The sequence below is a fragment of the Taurulus bubalis genome, assembly GCF_910589615.1.
Source record: "Taurulus bubalis genome assembly, chromosome: 2".
NCBI classification, from domain to species: Eukaryota; Metazoa; Chordata; class Actinopteri; order Perciformes; family Cottidae; genus Taurulus; species Taurulus bubalis.
Window position 1 is genome coordinate 31,994,612 of NC_136590.1, and position 21,460 is coordinate 32,016,071.

At 42.7% G+C, this 21,460-nt stretch overlaps 1 protein-coding gene across 1 annotated transcript; it reads left to right on the plus strand.

The window, feature by feature from the left end:
- Nucleotides 1-361: 361 nt before the first annotated feature.
- Nucleotides 362-20,521, plus strand: LOC306753645 (pecanex-like protein 3; the record flags this gene model as incomplete). The annotated part of the gene is made up of 35 exons (XM_079237539.1): nt 362-514; nt 1,490-1,698; nt 1,800-1,905; nt 2,460-2,499; nt 2,696-2,791; nt 3,080-4,834; nt 5,649-5,778; nt 6,122-6,291; nt 6,866-6,923; nt 7,026-7,167; nt 7,320-7,477; nt 7,665-7,818; nt 7,989-8,021; nt 8,146-8,317; nt 8,592-8,702; nt 8,824-8,915; nt 9,007-9,116; nt 9,429-9,534; nt 9,628-9,720; nt 9,826-9,976; nt 10,570-10,714; nt 11,137-11,314; nt 11,566-11,674; nt 11,773-11,902; nt 12,014-12,072; nt 12,171-12,386; nt 13,042-13,295; nt 13,654-13,884; nt 14,703-14,806; nt 14,894-15,041; nt 15,135-15,365; nt 15,539-15,813; nt 16,905-17,074; nt 17,284-17,687; nt 18,662-20,521. 35 exons carry the CDS (start codon nt 362-364, stop codon nt 18,809-18,811), a joined length of 6,843 nt encoding a protein of 2,280 aa, XP_079093665.1. The 3' UTR covers nt 18,812-20,521.
- Between the last annotated feature and the right edge of the window lie 939 nt (nt 20,522-21,460).

A 21,460-nucleotide genomic window follows, 5' to 3' on the forward strand; every position in this document is an offset into this window, starting at 1 on the left:
AAACCAGCTGTGATCTTTCTTTCAGATGAACGTTTTTTCTTACATTAAGTGGGTTACCATTGTGCCAAAAAGTCACTCTCCTGATTACCCAACAAGGATTAGGCTTGAGTGTGGCAACCTCGGTGCAGGGAGAGAGCACATACTGGCACAAGAATATGCAAGGACTCTTGACCTCAACTGAAGTCGACGTATCCAAGACACCGAACTGTTGTCCTTGATGAAACAGTCTTGGTTAACCTGCCATCCCCAATGGAAGTGCCATCGTAGACATACGGTACTGTGGCTTGAACTGCTGCACAGTTATTTTGAGCTACAGCCTCGGAGCAAGCATTTCAGCTCTTAGTTGAACTTGAAGGTGGAGATGGGTTCCCAAGCTCTTCAGATATTGCGGCAGGGTGTGTGGGCTTCACTCACGGGAGGCTGGTATGTGGACCCACATCAGAGCACATTCTCCAACTGCTTCCACCTCTACCTTTGGATATTTCTCCTGGCCTTCCCCTTTCTGCTGTACATGGTAAGAACGTTTTCACAACAGGTTGATTTCAAGTGTATCTGAAGGAGCCACTAAATTCAGGCAACAATTTTTGCTCAATACATGTTTGAAATATAGTATTACCTCTTATTTAGTTATCTAACAATGCAAACTGCAGATGGACTACACAAACAATCAAAATGTAGACCTCTTCCAATACTGCTACATTTGCATAATGAGGTGACATTTAAAGGGAATTTGAATTGTTTTTGTTACCATCAGGGCTGAATATTAACACAGCTCTTACACAGTGTTAATATTCAGCCCCCAACTTCATGATGAAATCTGGGTGGCAGCAGGACCTCAAGGTTCAGTAGGGCAACAACACAAGTAGTCAGACAACCGGACAGGTTCAAAACAATTCTTCAGTCATTAAAAGTGAAAGAGAATGCATCAAAATGTACATTTTAAACACCCATTGCAATGGTTACAACAGTGTTCATGCAAAACAGCAGTAAGTGAGTTAGGTCATAATAGTTGGACCAAGGAAAGCTGCCATATCTAATGTACATTCACTACTGACAGTATGGGTAAGAACGTCTAACATTTGCTTCATAGGTCAGTATTGATGTATTTTAAACAATATGGGAAAACTGGATTTGTTTAAAATCGGCCTGAACGTATGTGGATAGGAATGGTCAAATCTTCATAAATAAGACCCTTGTTTAAAAACAGAAAAGTTTAAGATTACCTTTTTTAAATAAATAGTTTAACGTTTGAATGTATAAATGTAGTCTAATTTATTCCCTCTTTGCTAAGACATTATGTCATAGTACACTTGTCCATAAGCTTCCTAGTGGTAATGGGAATTGGCTTTCATTATTACATATAACTGTATTTTCTGCGATTTACAGTTTGCCATCCATTATTGAATAATTCTTGGCACTCCTTAAAGTGAACTGCATTGTCTAATTTTTGTATTTACTCTCAGTTCCTGTCTTCTTCGCTCCCTCTCAGGCTCTTCCTCCTAGCTTGGTGGTTGCAGGTATGTACTCTGCTGTGGTGGCAGTGTTTTTCACAGCCATTAAGGTGGTGAACTACCGGCTTCATACCATGTTTGACCTGGGGGAGATTGTAGAGAAGAAGCATGCCTCACTCACAGCCGAAGCCCCAAAGACAGAAGAAGGAGATGACTGTTCAGGCGTACATGATGGAAATCAGCACAGGTAAAAATGTTTTCTGACATATTTGGGATAATAGTAATAAAATCTCAATGCTGTGGCATGCTGACGCCTTTTACTTTTCCTTACGTGTGACTTCTTCACAGGGATAGTCATGTTGGTGTAGAGATGACTGTGTTTCGGAAGGTCAACTCAACACCTCCGGTGCGCTGTAGCTCCCAGCACTCTCTGTTTGGATTGAACCAGGTGTCGGTGAGGATTACCATATTTTATAATTTTATGCCGTCTTCATTCTTTTCCCTCTATCAGTTCTCCAATTCTATTTGTTAGAAAATATGTGATGTTTAACTTCCTACATCAAGTATGCATCAAACAGTCATTTAGGAAAAATATGTAGTTCCCCTGCCAATCTGCTGGCCAAAGGTTTTAATTAAATCCAATGTTGTCATTGATTGTTGATGCATATTAGTATGGGTTAACTATTTTGATGCACAAATTATTATTGTCATTATACTAAACATATGTCTGCTATATACGTTAATACCTGCCTTAAGTATCACACCAATATTTAAACAATATAACAGGAATAGTGTGAAAGAGCACTTATATTTGTGAAAACTCACACATAGATGCAACTCATTAATATGGCTCTTATTATAACACTGTCATTATTAAAGTGTCTGTACTAATAAATGAGGATATTGTATTGTTTTTAAAGGCAGGGTATTGCAACACATTTGTAGTATCGCTATAGCGACCAACACCAGCACTCTGTGTTTTTAATTTATTTTATTGTCCTTGTTCAGGAGTTCTTGCCCCAGCTGGAGGATACAGGAGGCACTAACGGTAAGCATCAGAGTTCTATGTTTTCCTACTGTGCATTGGAATGGCCAGTTTTATATTTTAAACAATGGTGTATATGTCATTTATAATCTTCAGTCTTACTGTCCTTGCACTATTCAATTTAAGCACCAGATTAATGTGAGTTTAGTGTGTGTTGAATATGCACTATTTTTGAGGGACCTCTTACCTTTTACCTCAGATATCAAAGAGCTAATGCGGGAACAAGGAAGCAATAATGTGATTGTTACGTCAGCTCACCGGGAGATCCTCCGCCAGAGGTCCCAGGACACCATTAGTAAGTCAGCTACTATTCCGTGACCATAAACAAGCATCATACACACTGAACACGTCTAATCCTACCAGCATGGAAACGACTCACGCTCGCGAGACAAGCCTATGAGATTAACAATACTGGGACATTCCAGGGTAGACATGGCTCTTAATACTGTCCATCAGAACGAATGATAATGCATGCATCCACATTTATAATAGAAGCTCTGGGTCTGTGTTATAGCTTTCCATAGTGCATTTAAATCAAATGTTGGGGCATTTTAATCTTATTTTAACCCTTTTTTCTGTACAGGGGCTCCCAGTGTGGTTCAGTCCTGTATTGCTGCTGCTCTGGGAGGAGACTTCCCAGGTCTTATGGGAGTATCTGGAATGTCAGCTGGATTTGGAGAACCTGGAGTCTGCTTGTCAATCCCCCCTTCACCCTCCAGTCAAGAAGATGGAGGCGAGAAAGAACAGGTGCAGGAATTGGAGGAGTTGCCAGAACAACTGTCTCAACAGAGTCCAGAGGACAATCGGTTGGGAGCTTATTCTCCCCTGGGCCCCTCTGCTGAATCTGAGAGCCTGGGGGATACTCCTCTTAGCCCGCTTATAAAGAGTAGCTTAAGTGAGGAGCTGAGTGAAAATCTACTGGGTTTGGGCCTTAACCCTGTGGTGTTTGCACCTGGGACTGAGCACCCAGGCAGCCGCAGTGGGGTAGCACTAGCTGCCGGATCCACGGACAGCTGTTTTAGTGCAGGTGGAGCCACCACAGACCGTGAGACTCTAAGCACAGTTAGCAGTTACCGAAGTGAAAAAACGGATTCCACTCAGCTGGAAAGTCCTTCATTCAGCCAGCCAGGGCCTGCAGATGGACATGCTTCTGCCTCAGCACCAGCAATAGGTTCTAACATGCCGAAGTCCTCAGAGGATCCAGTAGGAGAGGGTGGCAGTGATACTGACAACCTGTCAGACAGTGTGCTACTGCGCTCCCCTTCCAAAGACTTCTCCATCAGCCAGGGGCTAGACAGGACACTTGTTGAAGGAGAGGATTTATCCCCTGTACCCCGTCCTCTCCAGAACTCGTCCCCTTCAAGTAGTGGTCACTCAGAGGTTTGTGATTTAGACAGAAATGTCACAGTTCCACCTCTACCCCCACCTCGGCAGGCCAATTCAGTGCCCTCAGGGCTGGCCCTGGGTCTCGTGTGTTCTGAGCCTGCTTTGCCCATATCCTCGACCCCCTTTTTACTGTCTGACCAGCCTGCCCTGCAATCCCAGCAGGTTGTGCGCCCTAAAGACTTAAAGCTGCTGCGGGCCAGCGGCAGTAGTGTGGGGCACAGGCCAGGCCGAAGAAAAGCTCCACGACGGCGAGCTGGAGCAGGAAGCAGTAGTTTTGACTGTGGCTCTTACAGGCGTCACCACAATCATAGACAACACAGAGATTACATCCCAGTGCGCAGCCGACTGGGCGCCAAGGCCTACAGTGAAAGTTTGTTTGAGGATTCCAGCGACGATGACGACGGCAGTGACATGAGTGCCGGTTCTAGTCTTGGCTCGCAGCGCCGATACAGTTCAGATGATGATGACGACGACGACGACGACGACGATGATGATGATGATGACGACTCAAGTTCCTCTACCTCCTGCTACTCCCCGGACCTCGCTAACACTGGCATTACATCTTCCCTCCCCGCTGCTGCTCAACTTTCCACTCCAAGGGAAGGGGATTTAGCCGAAACTGCTGGTCCCTCACATTCTCGTGCTGCTCAGCGCTCCTCTAGCACTGCTAGTGCCAAGACACATGCAAGAGTGCTAAGTATGGATGAGGCAGGTGGAGGCCAGAGCAACACAGCGGCTTTGCCCTCTACTCATCTTACAATGCCCTCCACTTCCACCCCTGCACCCCGCACTCTCACCATCTCTAAGTCTGACCTGGAAGCCCGCACCCTCCACACTGACAGCTTCCCTGGAATTCATCATCATCGGCTGGATTCTCTTGGAGGCTCTTGGACTGGCAACCAGATGGGCTGGAGGGCAGAAGAGCTGGTTGAAGAGGGAGCTGTGGGAGGAGGTGAGCTGGTGTAACCTTATAATCACTGCCCACACTGTGTGTTGGAGTTTTACTAGTGCAGTGCCTGTTCGGAGTGTTTGCCCATTCAGAAGGGGCCTATTGCTTGTCTTGTTGCTTAAAGCGCCGTCAAGGGGGGGGGGGGGGGGGGTGCCCTTTCGTTGCATGTGCCCTTTCGTTGCATGTGCCTGTTTGAAACGCGTGGCCTTTATTGTGGACTATAAATAATTGATTTACCATAATATAATATTACCTGATAATTATGTTATCTACACATTTGATAACCAATCATGTATTTCCCTCATTTTAGCAGTCTCTTGCCATACTATTAATAGCCAAAAAGGGTTATAAAATCATATTAAATGAATAGTAAAGCCAGCTGTCATCTAGAGCTTGGAGTAACCTTTTTGTGCATGTTGTGATAACTCAATTTCAACAGTGTAAACACTTAACACACCATGCAGCACTAACTGAACCACTTCCAACAATGTAGCTCTAATTATTTGTGGAAATATAGCGTGTTCTTTTACACTACAGCTGACATTAAGCCATATTCTTGGACATGGACTCATTAGGAGGTTGCCATGCCTGGATGAATGTAGATGAACTAGCTTTATTCAGTTTAGTGCATTCAATTGCACAATGTCTCATCAATGAGGTATTCAGGATACTTGTCAATGTCTGCTTTGCATAGCTACTTTCTAAATGCAAATGTTACAATTGCAAAAGTAAAATCCAGAAATGGACAATTGTTAGATTGTCATTGACACTGTAATTTTAAACCGTTGCATTGATGTAACTGATAACCCCTCTTCAGCCATGGCTCTGGAGGATGGCGGCAAACACGACTCGGTAAGCAGTGTTAAGAGGACCCAGGCCATCCGCAGGAGACACAATGCTGGGAGCAACCCTACACCTCCCCCGTCCACCATGGGCTCCCCTCCCAGGTTAGTCAATTAAGCTGACCTGAGGAAGGGTATATCTGATACTTTGACTTATTTGTGTCTTTATTTGCCCCAAGTCTGCAGTAGTTAAAGCTATTGACAAGTTTACAGTTGATGGAAGTAAGAATTAGTCATCTTAATAAAATTGAGGGGAAATAGTTTTGGGGATTTGCCATAAAATGTATATTCTCAGCAACTTTTAGACTAATGAATAATAAGATATGAATTAAAACTTTCGCAGAGAAGACATGCCAGCCGCAGCAGGACTGATGGCGTAATATAGGCGTAACACTGCTACAATTACAATTGTTAAGGCAAATTTTAGACATTATTTTTGTTCCTGTAGCCTTCAAGACCTCCAGAGAGCTCGGACCTCCTCTCATTCACGGACCCGCACACTTCCCTCAGCCTTACAGTTTGCCTCCTCACTTCTACTGCCCCGCAGTGGCATCCATGAGGCCTCCACTTTTGACGACACATCAGAGGGGGCAGTGCACTATTTCTATGACGAGAGTGGTGAGTCATTGGCTTTAAAAGAATAGTTCAACATTTTGGGAAATGTGCTTATTTGATTTTATGTTGCGAGTTTAATGGGAAGATTACCACCCCCATGTCTGTCCTTTTTTAAATATAACGCTGTAGCAGGAAACAGGAAACCATTTGATTAGCTTAACAACTCAACACAGAGGGAAACAGCGATCTTTGTGAAAACAGAACAAAATCCATGTCGGATGTGTGGGGTTGTGTGCGGAACAATTTATTTGCCGGTTCATTGACTTTCTGACATCTTTTGTTACCATGAAGTTGCCAGGTATCTAGTGGAGACTACAAAAGTACAAACTATTTCTTTCAGTGACTGTAATTGGTGTAAGGGATAGAAGAGTATCCATTTTCAAGGTCAGAAGTTAGAGGTGTAGAAATGCACAAAATGCTTTAAAAAACAACCTTAAATAACAGAAAGTAAAACAGAATTCATGGAAAGATGCTCACTACCTGCACAGGTTATGCCTAAAATGAGTTTGTACCAATGTGTCCAGATTATTCTCTGTTTACAGTATTCCATTTCAGTTTTCTGTCTGTTGTTAAACAGGAGTGAAGAGGTCCTACACATTTGGACCTGGTGGAGGTGGTTATGAGGACCCAGTTCTGTAAGTTATGTTTTTTTCTAGTTAATTTTTTTTTAGTTAATTTGTTGTGAGAAAGTCATGACTAAAAACTTAAATTATTGCCGTAATATTTCACACTTGCAGGGAAAGGGAGAGACAATCCCAGTCCTCGAGCTTCACCTCCACCGAGGTCCAGGAAGGGGCACCAGTCTTGTCCATGCTACAGCCAAGACCTGTGGTTTTACAGGGCATGCAGGTGCGCAGGGTGCCTCTGGAAATGCCTGAGGTTAGTAATCTTTGATGTTTGATGTGGCAGATTATACCAGGTGGAATGTCATGTAAATAAATCAGGACTCTCTCCCTAAAACGAAACGATTACAGGTTCTCCTTGCTGTCTCTTCTTCTGAATTAATTACACATTTCTTCCCTCCTCTTTAGTTTGATCTGGATCATGAGTCTCTACAAGAGTCGCAGGAAAACACTCTGATGATTGAGGAGAAAGCAAAACCCAAACAGTACTATCGCTTTTGGGTGCTGCCTGGAAAGTGGCTGAGGGTTCGATATGATCGACTGGCTCTTCTGGCCTTATTGGACAGGTGCGCCGAAACGTTATGGAGTAGAGGAGAGACGATATGCTGTATTACATGGCCAATAGTTATCATTTCATGTTAATTATCTTGACCAAACAATGTGATTTATATGTATTTATAGAAAGCAGTGAAATAGTGGGATCAAGACATTAATATTAGGTTGTCCAAATATTGATTTTTCTGCTGTTACCAGGAACCGCCGTGTGGGAGAGAACGTGTTTGCTGTGGTGCTGGCCAGTTTGGTGGCCTTCCTGGGCTTCCTACTGCTGCTCCAGGACTTTTTCAGGGACATCTGGGTCTTTCAGTTCTGCCTGGTCATTGCCAGCTGCCAGTACTCTTTACTGAAGGTACCTTACCTCACGTTATCTTATTATTTATTTGAGATGTAGTGTTTTTAATACTGTATCTAATACATGATGCAACGTATCTTATGTGGGATGTCTCAACCTTTCACTGTTTTTCTTTAATGCAACTGTGTGAAACGTATGAAGCTTAAATCCCTGCCTCTTTGTTTCAGAGTGTACAACCAGATGCAGCTTCTCCCATGCATGTGAGTCCTGGTTTCATCTTTTTTACATGCTACTAACATACTTAAAGCACAAACTTAAACACACGTCACCTTGTTGTTATTGTTATGTGTAATTGTGGCGCGTCTTTTGTCTGGTATTCAACAGGGCCATAACTGGATCATTGTGTACAGTCGACCAGTCTACTTCTGCTTGTGCTGTGTGATGATCTGGATCTTTGACCTATCTGGGCGCTCTGGCAGCCTGCAACCCTTCTCCCTCTATGGTGTCACCTTTTTCTCTGGACATTTCCTGCTCTGTGTCAGGGATATGCTCATTGGTAAGTTTTTATACATGTGTATTGTATTGGAGTGGTATTTTAATAAGAGAATAGCCATGACCATGAATACATGTGGACTAAATCCCTGCTAAAACGCTCCCCAAAGTTAAAAACCATCAAGACGTCCCATGCATACTGCAGACAGAACATTTTAAATTTTTACAAAGTTGATTTAGTTTAGATAGATTTAGTGGTTTTGTGTTTATTTCCACCAGCTTCACTTTTTCTTTTAGTTTTTTAACGTTTTTTTTTCTTCCCTTTTATTGTCCAACAGTGTTTGCCTTGTGTTTCCCGGTCATTTTCCTGTTTGGGTTGCTACCTCAGGTCAACACTTTTTTGATGTGTCTACTGGAGCAGATCGACATGCACATTTTTGGGGGAACTGGTAAGAACATATAAAAACAGGATGATGTGTAGAAGAGAGAGAGAGAGAAATGTTAGAGCATCTTAAGATCAGATCAGGTGTCTTTTAGTGTTGCTCTGATCGTCTGTGTCTCTTTCCTCAGCCACAACCAGTCCCCTCTCATCTCTGTTCAGCCTCATACGCAGCGTGTTGGTGGCTGCTGTGCTCTATGGATTTAGCCTCGGTGCGATCAACGTAAGTGGAACAGAGACGTTTCTGAGATTCTGATCTGAGTAGAAATGGATGTGGACAATCCCAAATTTCATGTTTTATTTCTTCACATTAGGCACCTTGGGGGGATGCCCATGTGCCAGTACTGTTCTCTGTGTTTTGTGGCCTACTCCTGGCCTTATCCTACCACCTCAGCCGCCAAAGCAGTGACCCCACCATCCTGTGGTCAGTACTTTGTGTTTCGGACTGGCAATCAAGGCCAAAAAAGTCTCATTAAGAGTCTTATAATAAATGTCAAACCTGTTTTTGTTTTCATAGATTTATTTTACCTGAAGCATTGTCTCATGGCTTGTCTACACAGAAGCAGAGTTTTCAGTTGTGTTATGTGTATCTGCTCTGAGTGCTGCCAAAACACTAGTGACCCCACACTGAAGTGTGTCTGCTGACGAGCTGCTTTCGCTCCGCAGCCTGTGCAAACTTTCATTTTTGTTTAATTTCTCACGGTTCCTTTTTTTATGTTTTTACCCCTTACAACAGGTCACTCGTCAGGTCTAAATTATTCCCAGAGTTGGAGAACCGAACGCCAGAAGAACCCCCTGTGGAGATCAAGGACCCCCTTCCTGAGAAGCTGTGTAACTCTGTGGTAAAAAACACTCCTCACTACCACAGTTTCACTTTTATTTCACGTTGTCAAGTCTTTTTTACAATCTTGTGCCTTCTCACTGCCTCTTTGCAGAAAGAGATTCTTCATTCAGACCTCGTCATGTGTCCCCTCATGGCTGTGATAACCTTCGCCATCAGTGCCAGCACAGTTTTCATCGCTCTTCAAGTTAGTTGGAGCAGGGTTCATGACCCTCTTCTTATAACACATTTCTCAATTCACTAAAATAAATTTCCACCGGATTTTCCTGCTAATTTTCCTTTTGATCCACAGCCTGCTCTTAGCTTCGTCTTGTACATCCTGGCCGGAGTTGTAGGCTTCATTACACACTATCTGCTGCCTCAACTTCGCAAGCAGCTGCCATGGTTCTGCCTGGCTCACCCTGTGCTCCGCTCTCGAGAGTACAGTCAGTTTGAGGTCCGAGGTGAGTGTCTGATTGCTCTTATATCTACTTTCACATACGTAGAAAGAAGCATTGGGGAAGTATCATAAAAGTATAATACCTATATAAACCACTGGAACAATATAAGTGTCGCCATAGGAAAATGCTGCATGGAGTAAATGAAAAACAGTAGGATTTCTAGTTGAAGTGCTCTTCAGAAAGACACCTCACCTCAAATATCTTTAAGGGAGCTTCAAAGAGTGCAACAGCCCCAAACTGTAATTCTTTTTTTAAATGATTAAACCACTGCACATTTCAAATATCACATGTATACTTCTCAACAACATCAATAATACTTAAGCGGCTGAATTATAACTGAAAGACCTACAATAGAGATTTTGTTTGTTTTTACATCAAGGTGTTTTCAAGTATTTGAAATACTAGGAACGCCAGAAATAGTACGACCATATAACCCAGTGTGGAAACATCTTGTAAAACATGGTTAAATAATTTACTGACAGATTTATTTCACAGCTCTGCGAAGTTTAGGAGGGAGCACAGGGGAAAAGCTAATGTTTGGACTGTGGATTTCCTCAACAAGTGTGCAAGATTGTTTTGCTTTTTGTTTGCCCCAGATGCTGCTCAGTTGATGTGGTTTGAGAAGCTGTATGCGTGGCTTCAGTGTGTGGAGAAATATTTCATCTATCCGGCTGTGGTGCTGAACTCCCTAACGACAGAAGCTCGAACTGTGGGTCAGAACCACAAAGATCTGGATATCTAGTAAGCCTTTCATCATTCCGTCTCCAGACATTATACTGTTCTACAGCTCCACTCCCTGGGATATGAGCTGTGTGTGTTGGGTCCGTAGCACATCAAATTAATAGACACACTGAACCACCCCCAAGTGTATCACTTCCTGCAGGTTGTGCAAAATATATTCTATTGTTAGTTTCCCCTTTTTTCCCCTCTTCATCTTAGACCAGACTATATATACAGACAGTCTGTATAGTAGTCTATGTAAAGGTGAATACGGGAGAACCAGGACTGAGATTAGAAAGTTCATTGTAGAACCTTTCAACTTTAGCACATTCAGGCAACCACTTCAATCAGTGTTTGTGGATCTCATATAATTCCTTACTCAGTCGTTTACGTCCGTGTCACTGATTTCCTTTCTCTGTCCGTTTGTTTCTTGACCCCCACAGCAGCCGAGCTCTGTTCATCTCAGTAGCAGGCATGAAGTTGCTGCGTTCGTCTTTCTGTGCTCCGTCGCAACAGTACGTCACGCTATGCTTCACCACACTCTTCTTCCAGTTTGACTATCCACACTTCTCGGAAACCTTCCTAATCGACTACTACTTCATGTCCATCCTCTTCAGCAAGGTATGGATGCGAAAACCCTGCCATCTCAGAATATTCAGCACAGATATTATTAGATAATAACATTTTATTCGATTCTAGTAGCAGTTTTTTTGCACATTGGACATCTTAATGTAAAAGAATCATGTAACACCTGGCTAAAAAGACACATTTCACTGCCCTCTTTGGTTGAAATTCCACAAAGTGTCTGTGTAGTGTTATGAATACAGTTTTTCAATGTTTTTTTTAAATGTATTTGTCCTTTGAATCCTCAGATGTGGGACCTGCTGTACAAGTTGCGCTTTGTGTTGACTTACATTGCCCCCTGGCAGATCACCTGGGGCTCAGCCTTCCATGCCTTCGCTCAACCCTTTGCTGTTCCCCGTATCCTTCAGCTTCCTTGATTTTATTTTGATTGAATTATGTTGTGCCCTTTTTACTGCATAATACAATAGAGATATCCTTAACTCGTTCTACTTCAGACTCTGCTGTGCTTTTTGTTCAGGCCATCTTCTCTGCAATCTTTTCCACCCCTCTCAATCCTGTCCTTGGCAGTGCAGTGTTTGTCACTTCCTACACACGACCTGTAAAATTCTGGGAGAGAGACTACAAGTATGTTTTGAAAAAAAAAAAAAAAACTGTGTAAATGTGAAATGACATTTTATTAAGTCTGAATACGAAGCATTTTCATTCATTTCTAATGCTAGTTTATCATGTTTGCAGCACCAAGCGTGTCGATCATTCCAACACCAGACTTGCCACCCAGTTAGACCGCAACCCAGGTATGCCAAAACTCTCACCATCATCTCTATTTGACTCATTTATTTGTATTCTGTTGCTATGGTGATTGTCTCTTTTTTTTTTTTTTTCTTCCTTCAAGGTGCCGATGACAACAATCTGAACTCTATTTTCTACGAGCACTTGACGCGATCTCTGCAACACAGCCTGTGTGGAGACCTGCTGCTTGGTCGCTGGGGCAACTACACCACAGGCGACTGCTTCATCCTCGCCTCAGACTACCTCAACGCTCTGGTGCACATTGTCGAGATCGGCAATGGCCTGATCACCTTCCAGCTGAGAGGTCTCGAGTTCAGAGGTCAGCCGTAAGGGATGAAGGGGGCTGTCAATGTTTGAGGCTTTTAGAATGAGCTCCGTTTGAGTTTTTACGTGTTTGAACATCTGTCAAGTGCTTTCAAGAATAGCATTTATTTCTAGAGATCAGGCTCGGGTCTATAGTATTGCTTTAAAATGTAGTCCGATTTGATTCATAACAGTATAATATTATTATTCTACTACACTCTCTAAAGACATCACTTGACAATAGAGCAGGCTTTTATGGTTAAATTATAGAATCTGAGCTTAAAATGTGTCATTTGGAATTGTATGCACACACAGAGTATGTTTATTATGGAAACTTGTTTTAATTCATGTACATTTACTTTTCCTAATTACTTTACAAGTATATACAAGAAAGCTGTTCCAGTGTTTCCCTCAGGATGTTGTGGTCCTCACATCGAGGGGAGAATATGTCATGCATTTGAAAGTTAAATCAATACTTTGAGAGCAAAATTAAGAGGCTCGATTTATGAAGAACTCTGTGCTCTTGTAAACAATGTAACCAAGTACAGTTTTTTCATTATGAAACGGGGGGGATAAAATAGACTTTGGCGGGACGCCACAGTTTAGGTAATTAATGTGAAATACTGCTATATGCTATGCAGCTGATCCTCATCTGCTTCACATTTTTCCAGGTACCTACTGTCAGCAGAGGGAGGTAGAGGCCATCACAGAAGGGGTTGAGGAGGATGAGGGCTGCTGCTGCTGTGAACCTGGTCACCTTCCCCACATGTTGTCATTCAATGCTGCCTTTGGACAGCGCTGGCTGGCTTGGGAAGTGGCCGCCACCAAGTACGTACTTGAGGGCTACAGTATCAGCGATAACAATGCAGCCTCGATGTTGCAAGTATTTGACCTCCGTAAGATCCTCATCACATATTATGTCAAGGTAAGCCATTGATCAAAAGAATTCTTTGTTTTCTTATTTCATGCTTCTTGCTAACACTTGACATGGCTGACTTTTTAGTATGTCTGCACTTGGTCTGTAGAAATTTGTTTAAATGTCCCATTGCTGTAATAATTTCCTGTGCACATTGCTTTTACATATACTGTTGTCTGATTGAGATCAGGCCAGGGTTTGATCAATCACCGTAGGACTGAACAAAGATCCAATAGCAACGTGAAATGTGCACACAAGCCTTTCATGCAGTCAGACTTTTTTTATTGAAACGATAACTGAAATTGTAGTTGGTAGCCTCAATGTGAAAAGATTGATTGTTGAATATTGCATTAATTCCCTCAAACAGAGCATCATCTACTATGTGAGTCGATCTGCTAAGATGGATGAGTGGCTGACTAATGAGACGATTCAGGAGGCTCTCCGGCCTTGTCTCGGATCCAACTACGTCGACAGTGACCCCACCTTTAACCTGAACATCGATGAGGACTATGACCATCGGGCCTCTGGCATTACCTCCTCCTCCTTCTGTATGGTCTACCTGGACTGGATTCAGTATTGCAACAGCCGGCGTCAAACGGTCAGACTCTCTACAGCATTTACTCTGGAGTCCAACACAGCCCAGGGGTCTTATTTATAAGCCTTGTATAAGCACAAAAGTGGGCTGAAAAGAGTACTCCACTTCTAATGCAGAAGACTGTGCGCACCTGCCCCGAAACTCTGACCCATACAGACATTTAGGAGACAGGGAGATATAGGTAACGCAGATGGTGAGGTGGTGAATTTAAGCCAATTTGTGTAATGATGCCCCTTTTCTTATTTTTTGGCTCACACCATTTTCATCTTTTGCTCGCACATAAACTTTAAGTATGGTTACTACACATTGTTTTATATAATACACCCCAGGTTGTTGTTGTTTTTTTACTTCCATTAGCTTTCAATATTCTAAACCCTGTCTGAGCTGGCAACAACCTGCAAATCAAGAAATGTGTTTGAGTCTTTTCAAACTGAAAACAGAAAAGTGTAAATGGAATTTTAGAGAAATATTTGAGACGTTATGGGGTTCTACATTTCTCCACATCAGGTGATGAAACTTTACTAAATGAAGGCAGGAGCTGCTTGTTTTGTTTCAGTCCCACAGATAACTAATATGACCATTACTGCCATCCATTTTCATGCCTAGTCTTTGTTTAGTTTTGTCTCTATTTTGAACAAAATGAAAGATTGAAAAACAAAAAGACATTACATGAGTATTATATTGTTTATCTAAAAAAAAAAATTGTGTTCAGACTAAACATTTTAAATAGAAAAAAAATCCTCATACAAGCTAATTAATATTTGTCGAAACAAAATGTACAATATTTGATAATTCATCTTAACTTCTCAATTGTGTTGTAGCCGGTGAGTTGTGAAAGAGATTCTCCACTCGTCAACCTCTGTTTCGGGCTGTGTATCCTGGGCAGACGAGCTCTGGGAACGGCCTCTCACAGCATGTCTGCAAGGTAAGGCCATGCTACCCGTCTCTCACTGTGGCTAATACCACCTGTCACTACCCAATATGCAAGAGTTGTTGTTTATCTGCCTGACAGCTTGGAGCCGTTTCTCTATGGCCTCCATGCACTCTTCAAGGGAGACTTTCGGATCACGTCTCCCAGGGATGAATGGGTGTTTGCCGATATGGATCTGCTGAACCGAGTTGTGGCTCCAGGAGTGCGGATGTCCCTCAAATTGCATCAGGTAGAAGGAGCAAAAGACAACTGGGCCTGAGGGTAGAATAATGACAGTTTGGTCCCTGAACTGAGACCAACTCTGTATTGTGCATTTCCTCAGGACCACTTCACATCTCCAGATGAGTATGAAGATCCTATGGTTCTGTATGACGCCATCACTGCCAATGAGGAGAAGATGTTGATATCTCATGAGGGTGACCCCGTGTGGCGCAGCGCTATTCTAGCAAACATGCCCTCACTGCTGGCATTGCGCCACATCATGGATGACGGCAGCGACGAGTACAAGATCATCATGCTTAACAAGAGGTTCCTCAGCTTCAGAGTCATCAAGGTCAGAGCTCATACTCTTTATACTTACTGTCTTGTTATCTCTGTATTGGTTATTTATACATTTCTGTGAAATTCAGTTGCTTTATATACAGGATCCTTTGCCAGGGTCATTTTGTCAATATTTAGCCAATTCGTCCCTGCCCTCCACTGCCTTCTTTCTGCTGCCCCTTACAGGTGAACAGAGAGTGTGTGCGCGGGCTGTGGGCGGGGCAACAACAGGAGCTGGTTTTCCTGCGCAACCGTAACCCAGAGCGTGGCAGCATTCAAAATGCCAAACAGGCCCTAAGGAATATGATTAACTCCTCATGTGACCAGCCCATTGGCTACCCCATCTACGTGTCCCCCCTCACCACCTCATACGCTGGGGGGCACAGCCAGCTCCATTCTGTGTGGGGAGGACCTGTCAGCCCACACAACATTTACACCTGGCTCATCAGTAGCTGGGACAGGTACATGATCTAAACTTCATGTAATAACTGTACACACAAGTCGTACCGGTACAGCAGGGGTGTCAAACTCATTTTCACCCCGGGCCACATCAGCATCATGGTCGTCCTCAAAGGGCTGGTTGTAACTGTAACACTGTATACATTTAACTCCTCCCGAACATAATGTTAACTGTCTTTGTATTAGATTATTGTTTATTCAAGTGTAAACATATTGTACATGCATTTATATAAATGTAAAAAATATGGAAGCAAATTTCTCTGTTACTATGACAGAAATCCATTTAATTTAGGGTTAAGAAACCCACATTGCTAAAGATCTAACTTAAAACAGAAGAAAATAACAAAGACAAAGATCAAACGCACGTTATTATATTAACTTTCTTCTAAGCTTTTTTGTCACAGTTGAGAAAGACATAACTGGTCCAACAAATAATTGTGAGCAATTAAAGACATGCATGTGGTCTGGGGCAGTGGTTCTGAACTGGTCTGGCTGCAGGACCCACCTTGACCCCTTAATGACAAGCTGAAATCCAATGCGAGGAACATTTTCAACTTCTCAAATTAATTTTATGATATGGTGCAGTTTGAACCTGAGAAAGTACACTATCACAGTATGCCAACACAATTTTTTTGTGTGGAAATATTCCCTTTTACACTCAATTAAAAACCAAAAAGTGCATCTTAAGGACATGAGGTAATACAACACACATCATATTTGTATAACTTCAGCCTTTTTTAACAGACTCAGTGTTTTCATGCACAAACATCGAATAAAAAAAGTCGGTAATGAAGCTTAACTATCACAAATAGTCCAACGTGTAAACTCACGCAAGTAAAGCGTGTTGTGAACGCAGCATTGAGGATTGTGAATAGATGGCGCTGCGCTGTATAAAAAATCTCCTTCAAAATAAAAGCACATAAAAAAGCCCATGCAAAGGTCCGCGATTCACTGAAAACAGGTCCGTGAAGCCGTCGCGGGCCACATAAAATGACACGGCGGGCCGGATTCGGCCCGCGGGCCTTGAGTTTGACATATGTGCGATACAGCGATGCTAGTGTGAACGTCGTATCTAATCTACGTCTCTCTACAGGTTACAGAAGGGTTGTGGTGCTGGCTGTAACAGTGGAGGAAACATTGAGGACTCAGACTGTGGTGGCGGCTCCACCTCCATCTCCACCAACCCAGCCGTTCACACCACCCAGAGTACACCCGCCTCTGGCCTCCCACAGCCACACATTACTACTCTCCAGCCCTTCATGGGTAAGACCTGAAACCAACCACTAAACCGATCTCTTTCGTTGTTTAACTTTCATGTCGTAGCATTCCACAGTGCTTGATTCTTAAGTTGAGCTGGACATTGAGATGATGTAAATGTGTTAAAAGCAAGTTGATTGCAAGCTGAATAATTGCTATTTAGAACTTTTAATATATTAAAATTGACTAAATGAAATCGCTCTCTTGCATTTCAGGTACAGACAACCCTGTAGGGCCAACCCAGAGCTGGCCTCACCACCCCCAACCTCTCCCATTAGCTCTGCTCAGCCAATCGGAGGGCAGGATGGAGGCAGGACTGCTCACATCCCTTCAGCGAACATCCTCCATCCAGGGGCTCCTGGGCCAGCAACTCTCCAGCTCCCAGCTCTCCTTCAGCAGCTCTGTGGCTCCACCTTCTCTGCCAGGCCCGGAGCGCTTCTGCCCAGTGAGCCTCCTCGAGAACTCGGGTCACAGAGCAGGCCAGCGGGCTGGCCTCGGCCAGGGCAGCGGACTACACTACGAGAGCCACTTTAGCAAGTGGAGTTTTTCAGGCAGAAAGGGCTTTAATGGACCAGCTGCAGTGGAGGGAGAAGGAACAGTACAGACCATACGCACACAGGTGAGAAGGCTGCTGGTTCGTTTACTGTTCACGCAGAACTTTAGTTTTCCAACCCATAGATCAATCAGGTAACCGAGAAAGTAATTGGTAGATTAATCAGAAATTAAGATATTCTTTAGTTGCAGCCCTACTAGGATGCCTCTTGCTGATTAACCCATTGCTAAGTCCTGTACCTCGAACACAGACTGGCCAATCAGTGTTGCATCAGCCAGCTCCAACCAACGCCATATAACTATCCGACTGCTCCAAAGACTCACGCAACTATTTCAGATTTTCTTAGAAAAGGCTCAATGTGGAATACTTTCATATACAGACTAGGACAGCAACCAACAGTATGAATATCGTACCTACCTACTGAATTCATATTGCATGCTTTATTTACAGCAAATGAACAGACTCATGATTCAAAGTGTAAGACAGCTTAATAGGTGTATAATTGTATTTAAGCTGTGATTAAATAGTTTACAAAATTCACAATCAGGAAGTTGTTGAACTATGATCAGAATCAGCTTTATGTAAGTTTGCACATACATGGAATTTGACTCCGGTTTCACTTTGCTCTTTGTACTTTTTCTCACACACCTACAGTAAACAAGATACATTTAAAAAAGACACATTACAAATATAAAAAAGACAAATTACATTTGATTTGCTTTGTTTGGACTCTTATCTTTGCTGTTTTATATAATTTGACTGTTGATATGCAAACTTAGGTGGGCTTTTCATTCCCCGTCAGGTCAGCAGAGACATATTGTGTGGGGTTTATATTTATCACCAATGTTTTCATGGTTCTGACAATTTGTGCTGATTTTCTTAATATTTTTTTTTTTAATGAACTTTAAAAAAAAAAAAAATATATATATATATATATATATCTCTCTCTCTCTCTCTCTCTCTCTCTCTCTCTCTCTCTCTCTCTCTCTCTCTCTCTCTCTCTCTCTCTCTCTCTCTCTCTCTCTCTCTCTCTCATATAGCCTACTCCTCCTGCACCCCTACAAGAGATCAGTCTGACACAAGATCCTCTGGGAGCTCAGATGATGGATCCAACCCTGCTGACTGTAGGCGACCCCCCCACCCCGCGAGAGGAATCCACAGAGCTGCCTTTACTTGAGCACCTGCGCTGAGTCTGCACTGGGAACCCACAGTGACGTGCTTTGTGAAAGCACCCCGCAGTTGAATCTGTACCGGGCCTGGCCCGCCCAGACCAGACTCATTCCACCTTCTGGACTCATTCCACCAACCCTCCTCTGACTTGCTCAACGGCCCACTACAGTACTGGATGGATTCGGTTATATACTCATTTCTCTTCTACTCGTCAGCCAAAGGAGTTAAACATCGGATAGCACGCTGAACTGATGCACGTCAGATCATGAAAGGATTTCAGCCAACCTGTTGATTCCAAAGTCAGCTTTCATCATTGCTCCTGATGATGTACTCGTTCTTAACTTTGTTATCAGACAAAGGCACTCGGTGTCTCTATGGACAACCTTTTGATTTTCGGCCAGTGCAACTATAAGGGATGTTTTGCTGGAGGATTGATTATTTTTCTATACTGGAGAATAGAAAATCACTTCTAATTTTCTGTTACTTGACATCTGCAGCAGTTTTTTTGCGTAACCAATCAAAAACAACAACATTACTGCTGTATGTGCAAAGGAAGGATATGTGGAAACCATGATAAGCCTTGTTTTGTTTTTCCCAATTTTACCATCCTCACCGGACCTACAGATGCGTGTCAAACAATATTTAACAGTACACAATTTCTGGAGCCTCCGCTTCTTTTTCTTCCCTGCACATTATACATATTCAACAAAAACACATCCTCCCAAAATGTTGTCCCTGTCCTCTGGTCTATTTCCTACAGAGGTGCCTGACAACATCAATACTCAACAGTTCTGTCTTGGAGAAAGGTTTCAGGGGTAAAACAAAAAACTCCTTTCCGTCCCAGCCAAAATGTGGTGCTTTAACCGCTAGTTTACATTTTATTTAGGCCTGGATACGAGTCCTGAATCTGACTACCAACACGGAGGAGAGGGACAGAGCTGGTGCCCATTGATCAGGATCAAGCGGAGGCCGATTCCAATCTTTGGAAATTGTGTTGATCACAAACCTAGAAACTTCAAGCCTTTTTTTTTGGTGAGTGGAATGTCCTCTATTTTAATACTTTACTTGAAAAATCATGAGTTCCTCTGTGTTTAAGTGGCACCGAGTTTATTTTCTTTGAATGACGGATCAATGATGCCCTCCGATCAGATCCACTCAGCTCATGACTTTCTTGATGTAATGGGCCCCGGCTGCTTTGTGTTGGGAGCTCTGTTTTCTTTGCCTGCAGTACGGCCCTCCTGTTACTGTACTACTGCTTCTGCATCTCCTGCTACTACTATATACCCACTACTACTGCTGTTTCTACAACAGTCAAATCCAGCGTTTTAGTTGGAAATAAACGAAGTTTAATAAATACTGAAAGCAAAGGTGGAATATTTATTTGATTAATATTGTCTCACAGATATCTTTAACTGCGTTTGTCAATATGGTGTGATGTATTGAATTGGAAATATGCCTTCTGTCAACTGCACCCCACCCCTCCCTCAGTTGGTTTGGTGTCATCACATTTGTATCATCTCACCAATGGCTGTCTTTTTTTTGTAATCGTGTAACTGGAAGTATTCCTGAGAAATGACTTTAAGTTGGTTTCTTGCTCTCTCCTGTACTCTTTGTTCCACCATTTTGAAATGCAAATTAAAACACTGGTTGAGGGTTGAAGCAAAAAGAAGCAGTCAGTCGACCGAATACGGCCCCAAATGTTTCCCCACATCCGGTGACGAGGCCCCACATGTTGTCTGCAGTGCTTGAATGATTCTGAAATAACATTGTGCGATACCGTTAATCGTTTTCTCACCAAATTATCTCTTCGAGGCGGTGTTCCCCTCTAGGAAACCTGAAAGGAGGCCAGCGTTCTCAGGGTCTATAATTGGAAATAAATTGACTTCTTCTGCAGGAAGACTTTTGGTTCAAAATGAGGAAACCCAGATGGGAGGGGGTATTTTTTTTTTTAAGTGTCACGATAATGAGGAAAATTTTCGTACTGGCTGGGTCACATGACTTTACAATATGTTCTGCATGCTGTTTGTTCCACATATTTGTTGAATCATTTTGTCTTTGCAGTGGTATTTTCCCACTTTCAGCTCCTTACAACATCTGGACAATGGACACATAGTGTAAAGGTTTTAATTTCTTTCTTTTTTTACCTTTTTTTAAAAAAAAATATTTTTAGCAGCTCAGTCTCGGCTGTGAAGAAGCTGCAACAGGTGAAAAGTGCGTCAGTATCCCTCTCAAAACACGTGAGGACCTCCCTTGACTCAGGAATAGACTTTCTGATGAGCTTCTCTCGTCTCCTCTGTCTTCTTGTTTCCAGAGCAACGGGGAGTCGGGCTTTTTCTTTGCTGGGAGTGTGGAGAGCACAAGTTAACCAACAGATCTGCGTGTCAATAAAAAGGGATTTCTTAATCTCTTAAATTATGTACAGCATGTTTCTTATATAAATATATATTTAAAATACAAATCTATTTTATTATTATTGGATTTTGGGTTATTTTACATTGAAGACACTATGTGGAGGTTTAGGGGAGGGACTCTTGTGTTTACCCATCAGAGGGGAGAGCTGAGTGGAGAGAGGCACTCTTCCAGTCGAAATGTGCAGTTTGGGAAGATTTCAATACTTTTGCACAAAATGTATCATACACCATCCCACTTTATTATTTTAATTATTATGG